This window comes from Gorilla gorilla, chromosome 11 (assembly GCF_029281585.2).
Source record: "Gorilla gorilla gorilla isolate KB3781 chromosome 11, NHGRI_mGorGor1-v2.1_pri, whole genome shotgun sequence".
Classification (NCBI taxonomy): domain Eukaryota; kingdom Metazoa; phylum Chordata; class Mammalia; order Primates; family Hominidae; genus Gorilla; species Gorilla gorilla.
Genome location: NC_073235.2, coordinates 131,960,210 through 131,977,698, shown reverse-complemented (window position 1 = coordinate 131,977,698; position 17,489 = coordinate 131,960,210). Strand labels below are relative to the sequence as shown.

Sequence of the window (17,489 nt, the reverse complement as noted above, 5' to 3'; positions counted from 1 at the left end):
GAATGAATGGAAGTGTCTCCCTAGCACAGCGCCAGGCACAGCACAGGCACTTCAGAGATGCCTGTTATATGGAAACCCGGGACCCCCGGGGCTACGGTTTCCTTATTTTAGGAATTTCCCCCACCCCCCGCCACCCCCGACATCCCCGCTGCCCCCACCACCCCCGGCTCCAGGCCCTTCCCCCCTCAGCCAGTCTGTCCTTTTTCCGAGACCCCAACCCAATGGGGGCTTCCTGCAGGGAAGGGCCGGCTATTCTAGCCTCCCCATTCACCCCTCACTAAGATTTAGAGTCTGCCGCGCTGCACTCCCGCCCCGCGCCGCCCCTGGGCGCCCGCCCCGGGCATGCTCAGAGCGCGCAGGTCCGGGCGGCGGCGGCGGGGGAGGAGGGAGCGGCCGCCCCCGCCGCCGCCGCGCGCTCGCCGGGCCCGGGCGGAGCTGCGCAGTCCTCTCGCAGCTGCGCCAGGACAGCCGGCGCGCGGCCGTGCCCACAAGTTGCCGGCAGCTGAGCGCCGCGCCTCCTCCTGCTCGCAGCCCCCTACGCCCACCCGGCGGTGGTGGCCAGCGCCAGGACGCATATCCCGCGGACACCGACCCCAGATGTAAAGCGGGACCCCAGCCCCTCGCCCCCCGGCGCGATCGACAGTCTCGCCAGCGTCTCCTCTGCCAAAACCCAGGGCTGGAAGATGTGGCAGCCGGCCACGGAGCGCCTGCAGGTAAGGGGCACCCGGGAGGCCTGGGGCCAGCCTGGAGGAGGAGGTGCCCGGGCAGAGGAACCTAGTTTTTGCTTCTGCCTACTTTAGGGGATTTGCCCAAAACCGTCTTGTAAGACGCATCGATGGCAACATGATGCTCTCGGTTTAACCCAGCGCCAGGAACCCGGCAGGGGTATGGGGATGATGAAATTGATAAACGCACGGATTCGGGCGTTACAACTTTTGGCTTGGAGGTGCTTGTGTGCGTGTTGGTTGGTACATATAAGGTTGGACTTTCTGACTGGCAATTTAGATTGCATTCCACTGACACAATGTAGTGGTCTGGGATTAGGATTTTTGAATCCAGATTTTTTTTTTTTTTTTTTTTTTGTGGTCTCCAGGAAAGACAGAACAAGTGATATGTGAAAGCATCCATTTGCCAATATAATGTGGAAATATCAAGCTTGGTTTGGCTTGGTCATGGTATGCTACTTATTTTATTTTTCCCTATTCATTGGTTCTCTCCCTTTATCTTCCTTAAACCCAAGCTCCTTCAGATATTTAAGAATCAAAAGAAAGTTCTGCCAGGAATATTTATGTCCTGGGTTATCCCATCAAAAGTTTTTTTACTGCTGTCTCCTGAAATGCCAGACTGCCTTGAATTGGATTCTGGAAGCTGGGGATTTGCGGGAGGCGATTGAAGAGAAAGAGGGACCTTTCCCAGAAGAACTCCTTCAGTGACACGTTGGGCCTTGGGATTGCCCTGGTTGCAAGGTTTGAGGACTGCCTTTTGCTGGCAAATATTGTCAAGAGTCATGGCAGCTACTCTGCCAGATAAAATCCACTGAATCCTGCAGTTAAACCTTTGGCAAGCTTGGAGCCACATTGTTTCGTAGTAAACTTTGAAGACGTGTTTAACTGGTGAAATACAGCACCACTGGAGGCTGAGTGCGTCTGAAGACTTAGGACAGTGAGGCCAGGCCCTGGCTAGGTTGGAGGCTTCTCAATGAACATTTACAGCACCAAGCACAGTTTCGCAGATGCAGGGAGAGGCTAACCTTTGTCTAGGAGTCCTCATACAGAGGAACAACCTGCAGAGGGCATTGCATTGAGCAGAAACAGGTGCCCCACAGCTCCTTTCCAAATCTCCCTGGGCCGTGATTTGTGGGGAGTGTGTTCACTTTATCAGAGCCTGAGACACCAGACCAGTTCCCCAGGGTCTCAAGTAGAATAAACAAGAAAACCTGCATTTAGCCTTGCAGATGAGGAGGTGGATGACCAACCTCCTAACCCCCTCCTTGTCTTACTAAGAGAATATCAGCGCTGCGCTCTGAATGACGGGCAGAAGGTGATGTAAATGTATTTTGGCAGTGGCACCAGATACCAGTGGCGCATTTGAAGTTCTCCTTCGGTTAAAGGCGTAACTTCTATTCCAAAGGAGCAGAATGATTGAGGGCAGCTGGCAGGTTTCCTCTTCAAGTGCAGAGGGTAGCTTTTGGAAGTCCTTAGAGAGATGTGACCAAAGTTCCTTGAGGTGGCTTTTATGGTCTGATGATCTGTACCTCTGAAGAGTTTGTAGATTTTTGACTATTCGAGTTCTTCCTACCGGCCTGTTTCACTTAGGGAATCCTGTGCGCTCTGGAGCAGGTGACCCTTGGCAGGCGGGCACTCTCGCTTGCCTTCCCATAGAGATTGCTCCTCACTAGAAATGTCTCCCCCTTATTTTGTGAAATGTGCACGTGTGCATTTTGGCGTGAGCCTGGTTTATTGCAGTTGGTGTTTGCAATGCGTTTATTTTATTTCAAGGTGTCATGTTGAAAGAACCTGTTTTTAGGCTTTTGAAAGCTCATATAAACAGGGCTTATCATCAATAAGACCGAGTCACTGTTGGAAGGTCCTTACCAACAGGGGGCTCAACTTCATGCTGCCCAAATTTCGATGAGTCTCTTTTGAAAGTACATACATCTCAAGCCTTGAGATTAGAGAAGTGAGACAAATGCGGAAATTTTTTTTTATATCCGTGGCTTCTTCCCAAAGAGTTTTGCTTGACTCTTCTTGAAAACACATAATTTATATGTTTTTACTTTTGCCTCTGAGAGAGCTGTTGAGGATGAGATGGTGAGTGAGCTGCTTATCATATTTTATTTACATTCCTTGTGGTTATCTTTGTCACAATCTCTGTTTGCTGTCTGGGGTTTTTTCCTTTTCTTTTCCTTTCACCGTGATATAGAAACATGCCTGTCCGATTCCTCAGTGAGAGGCCACTTTGCCACTCCCAGGCTCTGTGGCCACAGAGATAGCAGTGGATATCATGCTGGATAGGAAACTTGAGAACGAGTCCTGCTCTTTAATGATGTCTGAGCTCCATGTGCCTTTCACAAATCTTTTTAAACCTTCTCATTCAACCTCATTAATTTTTTTCTCATTAATCTTTAATACAAACATTCTAATTTAGATGAGCCAGAGTGAAGAAAATTCGTCAAGGAAACATTCCCAGAACTTCCTAACAGGACTAAGGAGTCAATTTATTTTATCAATACCTAGAATCAAAAGAGGGGATGGAAGAAAATAACCAGACCCTTTCTTGATGATATAGTTCATATTCGATGAGGCTGGTTTGAGAAGTCTGTGTCCCAGGGGAGTGTGATAGATCTTTGCGTAGAACAGTCACCCTCTAAATAATGGACTTTTGAGTGTAGCAACTGGCTCCGTTGCTCAGGAAATGGCATCTTTGATCAGGTTTGATTATCATTATTGTTACCCACACTTCTGTGTCCCCACAAAATGATGCTGATATTTTCTGATTTGAGGTTTAGCTGTTTGACCCAAATCCAGCACAGGCAAAGGGACCTATTGCCCTGAGCAGAGCTGCACTGGGTAATTTCTCATTCAGTCACACAAACCGAGGCAAGTTCATCTGCTCCCTTGAATGTTAAAACTTCTGTTGCATCCCACTCGAGCCCTTGCTGGGAGCTTCTGCCATTAAAAATATAATAGGATCAAAAGGGATGTGAAGATTTAATTTACCACCCTAACTTTTTACAGTGAATAAATATGAATTCTTCTCTTTTCACCTTCCCGTCTGCACAGCAGACTTTTTTTTTTTCTTGGAGGTATTGAGGAGAGTTATACATTTTTAAAGAAGCAGATTTGAAACAGACTTCTTTCAGAAAAGTAAAGGAGACTTTTCTGAACAAATAAAAACCCTACTGGTTTTTATGAAATAGAGATGAGATTACCTCTGGCCTTGAAATTTTAAAATTTGTATGAGTTTCTGGATTGACTTGATGATTGTACTGGGTGGATCCCTCAGAAGTAACAAGCCCATCCATGCAAGAGTGTGTCCCATCCATAGGAACAAGTATTTTCTCAGAGCAAATGTCTTCACTGAGCTACCAGATGCATTTTCTGGAGGCCTTGATAGGAGGAGAAAGATGAATCAAGACTGACTTAGAAACGAAGGAGGTCAACACATCCTTAAAGGTCTTTGGTGTAGTTATTACTAGGATAGAGTGGAATGTGATAGGCATATGAGTTCTAGCAGATTCTAATTGTGAAGTTTACATGTAACCATCTTCTCATGAGGCATTCTATAAAGGTTCCAATATAATCATATAGCTGACTTCACTGAGATTACCATTTCCCCATGGCAGATTCAGAAAAAACAGCTTTTTATTCACAAAGCTGGATTTGAGTTTTGCAGCCTGGGCAATTTTTTCTGTTCCATCCATTACTTCCTTTTTCATCCTCGTTGTGGCCAATGTCTGTGTACTAGCACTTCCACAAGAGGGAGAAACACAGTGAAGAGTAGGGAGGACCCCAGATCCTGAAAAAGCTTTCTTTTGGTTTCTTCTGAAACTTTTGGTTGATGAAGTGGTTGAAGTTTCCAGCTAAATACTATTTGGGGATTTTAGGAGCCAAAGTCCTCCTCTGAGGATTATCTCACCCTTTCTCTGCCTTGTCCTATCTGGTAGATGTTGTCTTGACTTGGAGTGTGGATCGTTCTAGATTTTTCTTCTCTATGATGATGCCACTTTCACTTTTCCCCTGAGAAGTGAGACTGGAGAACCCTCTAAAACGTCAACTGGAGACCATTAGCCCTGGCCCATCAGGCAGGGTGAAAACCGGCAAATCTGATACTTTTCCAGGCTGACCAAATTGACAAAAGGAGCAAGGATTAAGAATGGGAAGATACTAGTAACCTGCTTTTGTGGTGCAGGCACTGTGTGTGGCACTGTGCCGAGGAGCTTTATTTTAACTATCTGGCTCATTTGCATCCTGTAACCACTTTTATCCCCATTTTAGAGAGAAACTGAAGGCCAGAGAGTCGAAGTGATTTGGCCAGCGTTGAGCAGCTAGAAATGAACTGAGCTGGAGTTTGAACCAGACAGTTTGGTTCCAATCCTTACTTCTTAAGCACTTCACCATAGTGCAGAAGGATAAGACAGGCACAGTGCAATGTACATGTTGGTGCTGTTGTTATTAATAAATACAGTTAGAGCAATGACTGTTTTGTGGTCTCAGAGAGGCTGCTGTCCTATTTCTTGCTGAAGCAGTGGGTTGACCAAAGGCTACTCTGTTTTTGGTGGCTCAAATCTTTGGTGGCACATAAGCTGCTGTCTCCTATTGAAGTTAAAATTCACAAGTGCCATTGAAGAGCTTTTCAGCTGAAGCACATAGCATTTATCCAAACTAGAGACCTTGAAAGCCGGTGATTAGGGTGGATTGCGTACACATTCATTCCAAGTTTAGACAAAAAAAAAAAAAATGGGGAGAAGGAGGGAGGAGGTTGGAGATTTTCAGAGCGGTTGCTTAGAAAAAAGCAACAGCTATTATTACAGAGGCACAGGTTTCTCACTAAACCCGTTCTAGATTTTGTTGTTGTTTACATCAATTGTAGTTGAGTAAGCACAAAACATCGGGCCCTATTGTTCATAAAGAAAACTTGGAGTTGTCATTAATCCGGGGCCTTAGTCTCCCTCAGGAATAAAATGCTATCTTACATCATTGAGTCTTTCTCCAAGTTTGTCAGCAAATCTCTTTCAAGCGATTTGCAAAATCCTAGCCTGGGAACAAACTCTGTGCCCCTTGCTTAACCATGGCCTAATGGCTGTTTCGTGTTGACTGTACTGAGTTATCTTGGAGTGTTAGGCAACTTTTGCATTTTGTTTGATGTTCCAGATTAGGTCCCTCCCATACCAATACCCCTCCACACTGACCCCATTCTACCATGAAAATTAGCCTTGGAGGAGACTCTGGGAGAATCAGCCTTACAGCTTCAAGGGTACTGGAGATCAGGCTGCCTTCTACAAGGTATTTTATTCTGTGAATAGCAGCAGTTCAGGGACTTGTTAGTGGTCAGGAAATAAAACTAGTCCAGAACACTCAATGACTGCACTGTGCTTCTTTCAGCCCCGTGGACACAAATTTAAACAGAGGCTTTATATAAGTAGAGCAAGAAGAAATAGTTGAGTCGTTTGTCCAAAGACCTCCTTAAAGTCTAGTGGAATTAGTCTACTGTCATTTTGTGTTCACTTAAAAAAAAAGTTGTGATCCCTATTTAGCTGCTAATCAGTGATAAAGCATCAGTGTATTCACCAGGTCCAACCCTTGAGGCCAAAGACTGCAAAAGGAAGGTGTCAGGGAAAAGACACAGACTTGTTTTGTGACTGGCATATTTCAATGCTTCCGGCATCTTGACATGCTCTTCCACTTAATGCTGATGCCACGTGGATCAATAATCTGGCTGAGGTCTTCTTTCCCATGCCTGATGGCCCAGGATTCCTCTGCCCTCTTATGTTTCAACCGAGTTCTTACTTTGATAAGGGAGGCTCCAGTAATGGCCTTCTTAGCCAGGTTGTTTCCTGAATAAGAAATCATTTGGGTAAAAAAAAAAATAACGAAAAAAAAGCATATCTGTCTCTTTATAAATAATTTTGACTCAATTGCTTACTAGCAATGTTTCAGTTTTGTAACTTCTCTGAGCTTTGCTTTCCCTATCTGTAAAATAGAGAGATGTGCTTTGCAGAGATTTTGGTATGTAGCGTATAGTAGGTGCTCAATAAACAGAAGCACTTCTTAATGTTGTTATGGTTGGTCACTGTAGGAATGGAGTTTTGAGTTTAGATCTAAGCTCCTGTCTTCTCTTCTGTCCATCTTTCTTGTCCGTCTACTACGTCCCAAGTACTATGCTGGGTGTGGGTGAAGGGTGAGAAGAAGGGCATAGTTGTAAACTTAGAGGACTCACAGTCCTATTCCTTATTGTTCAAAGTTGGACTTAATATATATTTCCTAGTATGATTGTAACTTTCAGTGTTTCTGTTCATATGAAGAAGATCCCTAGCTAGCTCAGCTTTATAAGCCAGAACCAGTATGTTAATGACCTGCTCACTGTCCACTTGTCTCTGTCTCCTCACTTGGGGAAGCTCCTTTTATTCTCAATGTATAGGAAAGTGCGATGCACAGAATGCAATTGTCTTTACAGTTGGGGGTGAAGATGATGGAGGTTCATATATGATAGTGGGTGTTAGGGTATGGGTGAGCTGGGCTGGGACTTGGGGGCCACATACCTTGTGGCCCTTGATCACTTGGGTCCCTGTTTTAGAGAGGCCTGGGTGTGACTATCCTGAAAATGGTCTGAGTTGACATACCTCTTATATCTCCTTTAGTTTCTGCCAGGCAGTGGTCTCCAGGTCAGGATGAAGTGTTAGTTCTCTCACGTTATAAATGTAGTAAGGGAAGTCGTGCTGAAGTTGACTATTGGGAAATTTCGTGTATACTACTGAGTTGAGAGTCCACTCCTCCAAAAGAAATTTTAGATAAGTGAAGCCATTCTAGAAGCCATCAAATGCATGTTTGCTCCCAACTATCCACAGCTAGAAGGTTATATAGCGTGGCAAGTATTCTCAAACAGGGCACAGAGAAGGGGTGCTGTGGTCAGGGTCCCAGAAGCAACATTTCCTTCCACTCCAGCAGTGCTGCTAGAAGACTCTCATTTAATCGGGTTTTATTGGTGATTTTTACTTTTCCAGCCATGCTCATTTCCAAGTATGGAGAAAATCAAGAAATGTCAGCTACCATTCATTGCAGGCTTATTTAGTAGTAGTGTCAGTAATAATAACAATAGCAGCCACCTTTTTCTTAGTATTTACTGTGTTCCCAGCACTGACCTGTCCTCCCAACAGCCTTTGGCAGTAGAGCTGGGGTTCATAGCCAGCAGACTGGTTGTAGGGTCTGCACTCCTAAGCACTGTGCCTCTTGTGTCATGGAGCAGACATTTTGTTTTATATGAAAAGCATATTTAATCCTTGAGAAAATTCTAAGGGACAGAGATTTTGTTGTTTCATTTTTCTGGATGATGTAACAGTTCTCCAGAGACTACAGATAACTTTTGCTTGAGTTCATTAACTACACATCTTCCATCTCACCTTTTTCTCTGCAGATGAAGCCCCAGCTTGTTCAGGCAGCAGATGGTCATACCTTGGCCTGAGGGTGGGTGTTCTAGCCCAGCCATGATAATAATCTCATACTGGTCCAAGGATTGTCAGAGACCAGTTTTTAACCATTGGGATATGAGAGGATATCTACTAAAGATACTTTACCTTCATGAATAACAAATGAAGCTTCTTGGGGAAATAGCCTTTTCCTCCTTTTCTGTCTTCTTGCTGTCCTGAGCATAGATGTGATGTCTAGCATTGCAGCAGCCATATTGTGATTCTGCAGCAATAAATGACAAGCCTTAAAACCAGTCCACTAAGAAGGCTAGCATGATAAGATGGAAGGACTTGGATCAGTAAGCAGCACCTGAACCTACCTCCTAACAAAAGTTATATGAGAAAAATGTGACCCCCTTTCATTTGTTTATGCCCATATGTGAATTGGGACTTCTGTTACATGTATCTTTGACATTCCTAACCAACACAGCTACTAAGGGACCAAAATTCAGATTCAAACCCAAGCCTCCATATGTTATTCATTGTTGAAGGTTGAATTGTGTTCCCCTAAAAGATGTGTTGAAGTCTTAACCCCTGGTACCTGTGAATGTAGCTTTATTTGGAAATAAGGTTTGTGCAGATGTAAGCAAGTTAAGATGAGGTCATATTGAATTAGGGTGAACCCTAGAGCCAATGACTAATGTCCTTATAAGGAGAGATTTGCAGACACAGAAGCGGCACAGAGAAGGCCATTGTGAAGATCAAGGCAGAAACCGGAGTTATGGCATCATAAGCCAAGGAATGCCAAGGATTGCTGGCAACCACCTGATGTTAGAAGAGTCGAGGACATGTTCTTCTCCAGAGCTTTTGGATGGTGTGTGGCCCTGCCAACCTTTACATTTTGGACTTCCAGCCTCCCAAATGGTGAGAGATTAAATTTCTGTTGTTTTAAGCTACCCAGTTTATGGTTATTTGTTACAACAGCCCTAGGTAGCTACTACACCAGTGAAACCATATAGCCTCTTGACTATGTTTGGTCACTCTACTTCTGTGGTGTAGGTATCCCCAACTTTCACATACTGGGACACAATGCATGTGTCTATAAGGAATCCTTTTTTTAATACCGAGTGTGAGTTTATCTACTGTGGATTAAAAAAAAAAATGAAAACAGCAAACAACTAAGCTATTGCTTCTTTCTCCTTTATTTCCTTCTGGTGGACAACATCCTAGGAAAAGGTGGCAAACCTTGAGTGTAACATGTGCTGTGTTGCTCAGGGAAGGTCCTCTGGAAAATATGGTACATGAGCTTCAGGCCTGAAGATGGTTCACTTTGGAGATGAAACTTATGGGCTGGAATGTGAAACACAGTCACTTTGAGGTGGACCTCAGTGAAACTTTTCCAGACAGGCTGAGACCAAGGGAAGACTAGTATTAAGGATTTTATCCTCAAAACAAACTAGGTTGTCAGAGTCCCTGTAGGCTCTCTGGGTAGCAGCCTCTGTGATTTGCCTCTTCCTGACTAGGAAAACCTGTAAGCTGACAAAGAAATATATTTAAATTGACCTCCAGGTGAGCCTCATGGTATGTCAGGTTGATTATTTGTACCTGGTTTGGTGTTTTGTTTTGTTTTTTACTTGATAACTGTATACATTATTTTAGTGAAGAGCCTGTTCTTATTCTGGAACTCACTTTGAAGACAAAAAAAAAAAAAGTCAGCCATGTCATAATACTTATTTTCTTGGGCAAGCTTGTCTTTTTTTGATACAGCCAGGAAGGCACAAATGTTTCCAGTCCCTCTGAGACGAAGGCAGGGAGCCTGTCCAACTGCAGAACTGCTCTGTCAGTGTCTCTTTCTGAGAGTGAAGAGTCATTCTGGTCTTAAAATGCTGTTTTGCTTTTCATTCTCTTCTCTAGAAGGAATATCCCCTGTGTCCATGGGAGCAGGAGGGGAATGGACAGTTACCAGGGGAAAGGAGCTGCATAATTGTTAGATCCATCCTAATCCTTTCATGACAAACCTTTCCTCAGAGTTGCTTTATAGTTGTGGGTCTGAGAATAAATTCACAGATTCACCCACTGCATGCTTTGATGGTTTCATGTCGGGAATGGGCCTACTTTTCCTCAGGTGAGAGCAGAATCCTGCTGTACAAGCCACCTATAATGTGGGCAGTGGCAACTGCTGTTTCCTTTCCAAGTCTTCTGAGGTTGTTTCCTAGTAAGTGAGCTGGAGGCTATGGGGCCTGGTCCTGGTGGTAGCTATTTTGCTTTTGGACATAAAATCTTGGTAGCTTAATGTATTTGTTCCTAGGGCTGCAATAGCAAAGTACCACAAACCGGGTGGTACTGGTACTGTGGGTTGTCCCACAGTTCTGGAGGCTGGAAGTCTGAAATCAGATGCTGGCAGGGTTAATTTGTCCTGAGGGCTGTGAGGGAGACACAGCTCCTGGCTTTCTCCTAGCTGCTGGTAGTTTACTGGCAACCTTTGGCATTCCTTAGCTTGTGGCATCATCACTCCAGTATTTATGTGATATTCTTCCTGTGTGTGTGTCTCTATGTCAAAATTTCCCCTGTTTATAAGAAAACCAGTCATATTGGGTTAGTGGCTGAGCCTACCTTACTGACCAAATAAAGTCACATGCCGAGGTACTACGGGTTAGGATTTCAACATGTACATTTTAGAGGGACACAATTTAATCTATAATAGTGTAGAATTTTCTTTCGGGTATCTACCAGTCACCAAGATATTTATCCCTACTTGACCAGCCACCAAAAAAAAAAAAAAAAAAAAAATGGCAATCAGAGTTTTCTCTACATCTGCTCCATGTCATGTCTACTACTTTCTTGATTGTTAAAAATTACAAAATAATGTCTGCTTAGGGTAGCAAATCAGTCAGTTTAGAAGTATGTAAAGAAGTTAGCAATTTTGTGCCTTTTCCAATTCCCAATTCTACCCATGAAGGAAACCCATGGTTTCCTTCTATCTAGTGGTTATTTTTCCACATACTTTCCCCAGACTTTTGCAAATGTATACATATGTGTAAACACATGTTTAATTTTTCTCATGAATTTCAATTATATATATGTATATATATACACACACACATACACATATATATACATATATATATATGCAACTTTTAAAAAAATTCTACTTTACAGTGTTTTGTGGGTATCTTTTCTGGTCAATATATGTAGACCCAACTCATTCCTTTTAGTACCTGTGTAGAATTTTGTGGTGAAGCTGGACTATAATTTATTTACTCATTCCCCCGTTCCCTCTTGAGGGAGTATTTAGGTTGTGTTCATGTTCTGTTTTTTTTCCCTATAAATAATACTGCTATAAATTTTTGTGTATATCCTGACCTACTGGTGCCTGTATTTCTTTAGGCTGAACTGCCAAAATTGATATGGCTGAGTCAGAGTATTCATGTTTTAAATTTCAGCAGCTGTCAATGAGGGCTTTTATTGAGAGTTATGCTTTTTGATCAGAAATATACATTATTTTGACAAAGGTGCAGAGAAGATAGTTCACTAGTGTCTTAGTCTGCTTGGGCTGCTATAACAAATTCCTTAGACTGAGTAGCTTAGAAACTACAGACATTTGTTTCTCATGGTTCTTAAAGCTGTAAGTCCAAGATAAAGATGCCAGCAGATTCAGTGTCTGGGGAAGGCCTGTTTCTGATTCATAGAAATGGTGCCTTCATGCTGTGTCCTCACATAAGGTAAGGGCTGGATGAGCTCTCTTAGGCCTATTTTGTAAGGGCACTAATCCCATTCGTGAAGGCTCCACTCCCATGACCTCCCCAAAGGTTTCATCTCCTCATACCATTACCTTGGGCATTAGGATTCTAACATATGAGTCTAGACCATAGCAACTGAAGAAAGGATAATAGTGTTTTCAACAAATGATGCTGGAACAATTGGATATTCATATACAAAATGACAGTGAAAACATCAACAAACCCAGATACTTCAATCCATTCATCATGCCATTTACAAAAATTAACTCAAAATGGGTCATAAACCTAAATATAAAACCTAAAGTTATAAAACTTCTGGACAAAAACAGCAGAAAATCTTTGTGCCTTTGTGTGTATCTGTGTAAACATTACTGCAATCAAGATGATGAACATATTCATTACATCCCAGAGTTTCTCTGGGTTGGGCAGAGATTCCTTAGAACAATGACAAAAATGCAATCAACAGAGAAAAAAATTGGACTTTATCAAAATTAAAAACTTCCGCCCTTTAAAAGATATGGATAAAAGAATGAAAAGGTAAGATTCAGGCTGGGAGAAAATACTTGCATCTCATGTATGTATTAAAGGATTTAGATCTAGGATAAATAAACTGTCAAAACTGAATAATAAGAAAGAGAATCCAATTTTTAAAAACCAGGAAATGATTTGAACTAAGAAGGTCTATACATGGCCTGAAAAGATGTTCAATGTCATTAGTCATTAGGTAAGTGTGAATTAAAATCATAACGAGGTATCACTACACAATTATTAGAACTACTGAAAAAAAAAAAACTACGACCTTGCTAACTGTTGATGAGAATGTGGAAAAACAGGAACTTTCATACGCTACTGGTGGGAAGGTAAAATGATTTATTCAGATCAGTAGTTACCTGAGGATGGACTTGGAGGGAGGGGCCTGAAAGGGGATTGGGGTAAGTTTTGGGGTTGATGGATTTGTTCAACATCTTTTTTTTTTTTTTTTTTTTTTGAGACGGAGTCTCGCTTTGTCGCCCAGGCTGGAGTGCAGTGGCGCGATCTCAGCTCACTGCAAGCTCCGCCTCCTGGGTTCACGCCGTTCTCCTGCCTCAGCCTCCCGAGTAGCTGGGACTACAGGCGCCCGCCACTACGTAGGCCCGGCTAATTTTTTGTATTTTTAGTAGAGACAGGGTTTCACCGTGTTAGCCAGGATCAACATCTTGATTATGTGATGGATTCATGGGTTTTTACATTCATTGAAAACAAATCAAATTGTGCAGCTTATTATATGTCAACTATATCTATACAGAGCTGTTAAAAATGTGTATGTGAAATCTTCATTATTTGCCAGGCATAGTGCTAGATGTTGGGAGAACTAAACAATACACTGTTTCTGTTCTCACTCCTGAGAATTCCCTGTCATTTTCATTTCCTTTTTACTGGAAATAAAATTCTAACCCAGAATATAAATAATGAACTCTATAATTTTTCTTGGCATTCTCTTCTTTTAAAACATTTCTTCATTTAGTTCTTGAAATGACATTTTTCATCCATCTCAGTTTGCCTAGGGATCTTAGTCAAACTAGTGGTTGAGCAAGAGAACAAATCCAGACCAAAGGGTGGAAAGTTCACGTTGCCTTGTTGATTCTTCCTCATTCTGGATGGCCCTGTTTCTCGTTCATGCTCCTAGTTCATGCATTTTTCTCCTGTTTCTAGCATGTTGGTGTTCCAGCTGACTCTCCCATCTGGCTCAGTCCTCTGAGACCTTTTCCAGCCCTGTATCACAGTGCCTGGCTCCAGCCTCCATGGCCAGTAGACTCAGGAGATATTGCTGTTGAAAGGGTAAATTTCTGGGATGTGGCCCCTATGACTGGCTGGGCTGCCTTCTTGTTATTTTTCTTCCCGTGACAGAAAGCAAAGAGCAAATCCATCATGCAAAACCATTAGTGGGTCTTGATTCTAGTTTGTGGATTGAAGTAATGTGTGTAGCAGACGTAGAGTCTGGATTCCTTGTGAGACAATTGTTTTTCTCAGGAATATGGCAACTGAAAACTAGACAGGATGGAATAACTTCACTAGTGGCAACTGACCCTCAGTTAAAAGCTAATGAGAAACATTCACAAAATGACTTTAACCTAGTAGTTTAAAAACATTTTGCCCCTCAAGGAGGAAAATTTGAGACATTCAACTCAACCTCCTTTAAGGTCAAGGGTAAGGAATATAAGACTTTGTTCAATAAATATGTAAGGAAATGATGTGGCATATTGTCCAGTCTGCGGCTCTGTCGAGGTGATGAATGCATTGTAAATTAACTGGAACAGCAGGCATAAACCGAGAATCCCCTGTCAACCTGTATGTGTGGTTATCCTGAGACAGCAAGTAAACTACTGTACTTCTGCTTCTAACTCTATTTTGAGGGTGAAGGAAAGAAATGAAATACATTGAAGTGAGGGACATCACGTGGACAAGAAAGCCAGGAAGAGGGGACAGGAGAGTCGGAGGGGCAAAGGATGTGCACACAAAGAAAGAGAGAGAAATGGTAGGCTAGAGGAAGTCACACGAGCAGTTAGCACTGTCCCTGGCACATGAGTGCTCCACCATAATTATCTATAAGCTATTGAATGCAGTTGTTGGATACTAATACATTATTACTTGGAGCCAAGACATCACATGCTCACCCTGCTCAGGCGTTGAATGCTTTGGTGGATTATCTGACTCAATTGGAAAAACAATGCCCTTTAGAGGAAGAGCTTGGACACTTTGAGGGATCATAAAAGCAGACCTAAAGCCAAAGGGGTGAGCAGTTTGGGGGAAATGGGGATAATGAGAATATTTCTTTAGGTTACAAGTCAGACCACTTGTAACCCATTCAGACTGTTAAACAGTGGAAAGACCATGGGTTTTTAAATTAGGCACCCATAGACACAAATCTTGGCTGCTTCACTTATTAGGAGTTATTTCAGAGCCTCTGATATGTATTTTGTATTTGTATTTTCTCAACTTAAAAATAAGGATAATATTATAACACTTAGCTCCTGGTTGCCGTGAATGTTAATTGAGATATGGACTACAAAGAGCGTAGCTTAGTATCCGGCACATCTTTGGGAGTCAGATAAATACTAATATCTTCCCCTATTTCAGATCCAAGGGTACCCTAGGAATAAAAGCATAGAACTTTACAGCCATGTGAATAATAGAGGTTTGCTGTTTCCCAAAGCGTGTCCCATGAATTCAGTGTGTTGCTCATAAGTCTTGCCACAGAAGTTTCAGTCTTTAAATAATTTGGGGAAGCCTTAGATGAAACAAAGTCAGGCTGATTACTTAGTGCAAGACTTCTTGTAGCATTTAAGATGCCAGTGCCCTGGGAGTTTCCAAGTGAAGGAAGAAGACAGCTTTAGCTCCTTTGTAAAGAAGCATTCCATTGTCCAGGGTGCTTCAATACTTGAACTCCTTTAGGTTGACAAACTGTGGGCCTGAGGTTTGGCTCTAGCTTGCAGAAATATTTCCTTCGGCTCCTTCAATATATAAAATCTTTACAAATTCATTTCCAGGGTTCGAAAATTAGAGGAATTTATAAGAAAATCTGGACTTCTTAATTCTTTTGAAAAACGTCAGATCATGGAGGGCTTGAATTTTCAAATAGCGACCACTGAGCAGCTGCTGTTCCATCTGGATGGGATGTGGCCTCCAGCTGGTTCTGAGCTTTCCTTGGTGCATCTCACTGAGTCACCCAGCTTGCTGAGCCCTGTGGACACTTGAATTGGGGACACCAATCTAGTTCAGCTCCTTCATTTGGCCAATGTAAAAGCTGCCTCTCAAGTTCACCTTGTGTTGGAAACAGAACCAGGTCCTTGGTCTTCTGACTCTTAAAGACCAAGGTGGTAACTGATTTTACTTGTTTAGCACCATTCATTGCTCTCCAAGCACAGCTCTCGCAGCCCACCTTCAGGTGCATGGGGGCCAACTTCTGTCCCCTCTCTTTTGACAGCTGTGTGATGGAGTTTTCATGATTGGAGTGGGGAGCCATGGTCATTGCTTGTCTCCTGGGCAAACCAATGCATAGGAACTAGAAGTGTTGGGGCTTATCCTATTTTCTAATCTAGAGCATCTGGGAGGGGTTCCAGGCACAAGTGGGAGGCTTCTTCTACTTTTAACTAAATGCAGATCCCTGTTTCCTACATATCCCACGCCAGGCAACTAAAACTTCTCATTGTTGTGATATTGGCTTATTTTGGGGAATTTTACTGCCAAACATTGGAAGAGATTACTTCCAAAAATGGAGGACATGTAGAGGGTGGAGAATAATTTTTTAATTTAATGGATTTCAACATATTCCTCACAGATTATCAGCCAATGGAAGACCCATTCAAATGCCATTTCAGAAAACCCAAACTGAAAAACATCCATAATGGTGGTAATACCTCTCTATTTAGAGAATCTCCGTTCCCACCAAAAAACACTCAAAAGCACTTTGCAGACATTTTACTGGTCATCTTGGGAGCAAACTTACTGCTGCTTTCATTTACTTTTCCAGGTGTGGAACCCATCTGCTTAACGCTACCCATTTCCTGCAGTTACAGGATTCTGATGATTTTTAGCATAAACGTACTTGGAATCGACTCACACAGTGGCTTGGGCTATAAAACAATGAATTAGATCTCCCACCCTCAACCCATCCACTTGATTCATGAAAGCACGGATGCTGTGTGCATTCCAGTCCCTGAGATGTCCATCATCCATCTGAGTTGGATGAGGCTATTATAGACTTGAGACAGTTGTCTATTGCTCTCCATTTGACCCCCTTCCCGTAAAAAGTGAACTCTATTGGTAACTATTTGAAAAAATATTGCACACTCTAATCACATTGAGATTTAGTGTGCATACTCTCTCTCATCTAATCTGTTTTTCCTGTAGCACCTTTTAAAACCAGAAATTCATCTGAAATAGTTTCTGCTGCAGAAGCTTATTATTTTTGCAGTAGCAGAAAATGAAAGGGATGGTGATGCCCACAGAATATAAAAGTCCTGGCCAAACTACAGACTCAGAAAATACAAATATACATTAGACTCCTATATAGTTCTGAAAAGGTTGGCTTTTGGTTAGTAAGGGAAAAAAATTCACATGCTTTTGAAGTACTTGTCAATAAAAGAGAAACATATCATTTAAACATTAAAACATACCATTTAAACATAAAACCCCTTGAACACCAGTCATATAATGAAAGGAGGAATTTAGTTGTGCCTGAAAACCTAGACTAGAATTATAACCAAGGTCATAGCTCAGCCTAAAACTTTTAGGTCTGAGCTTCCTAGCAGCCCAGGGAAAAAGAGAAACATGATTAGTTACTTAACCTTCATGGCCTAATAGAAGAATGTATATTGGCTCATCTGGAGCCCTGACGTTTTTCTAACTTGAAGGTCCTGGAATTTATCATGTGGTTCTTTATATGGGACATTGTAACGCAGACTTGGGTAATAGCATTAGTTGTAGTTTTTGCCAAAGTTGTCCCTAGAAGTTGAAAAAATAAACAGTTCAATAGGAATGCTAAGACTGTTTATGTAGAAGCAGAAGTGGACATCTGTGTTTTGTTTTTGTTTTTGTTTTTTTGTTCAGCTTCATTTCCCATCTTCTGGTAACAACACCCTGAT

The 17,489-nt window shown here is 42.4% G+C and overlaps 1 protein-coding gene across 3 annotated transcripts in view; it reads left to right on the top strand.

Annotated features, from left to right (window-relative positions):
• Nucleotides 1-376: 376 nt before the first annotated feature.
• PID1 (phosphotyrosine interaction domain containing 1) overlaps nucleotides 377-17,489 on the top strand; it is a 251,367-nt gene continuing 234,254 nt past the window's right edge. Inside the window, exon 1 of one of the 3 annotated variants that reach the window (XM_004033307.4) lies at nucleotides 377-713. In XM_004033307.4, the coding sequence (XP_004033355.1) occupies nucleotides 684-713 (30 nt within the window). In that variant the 5' untranslated portion in view covers nucleotides 377-683. Of the gene's footprint in view, nucleotides 714-1,444; nucleotides 1,467-8,363; nucleotides 9,050-17,489 lie in introns of those variants that run through there. The other 2 variants (XM_055380612.2, XM_055380610.2) reach the window with 2 other exon arrangements.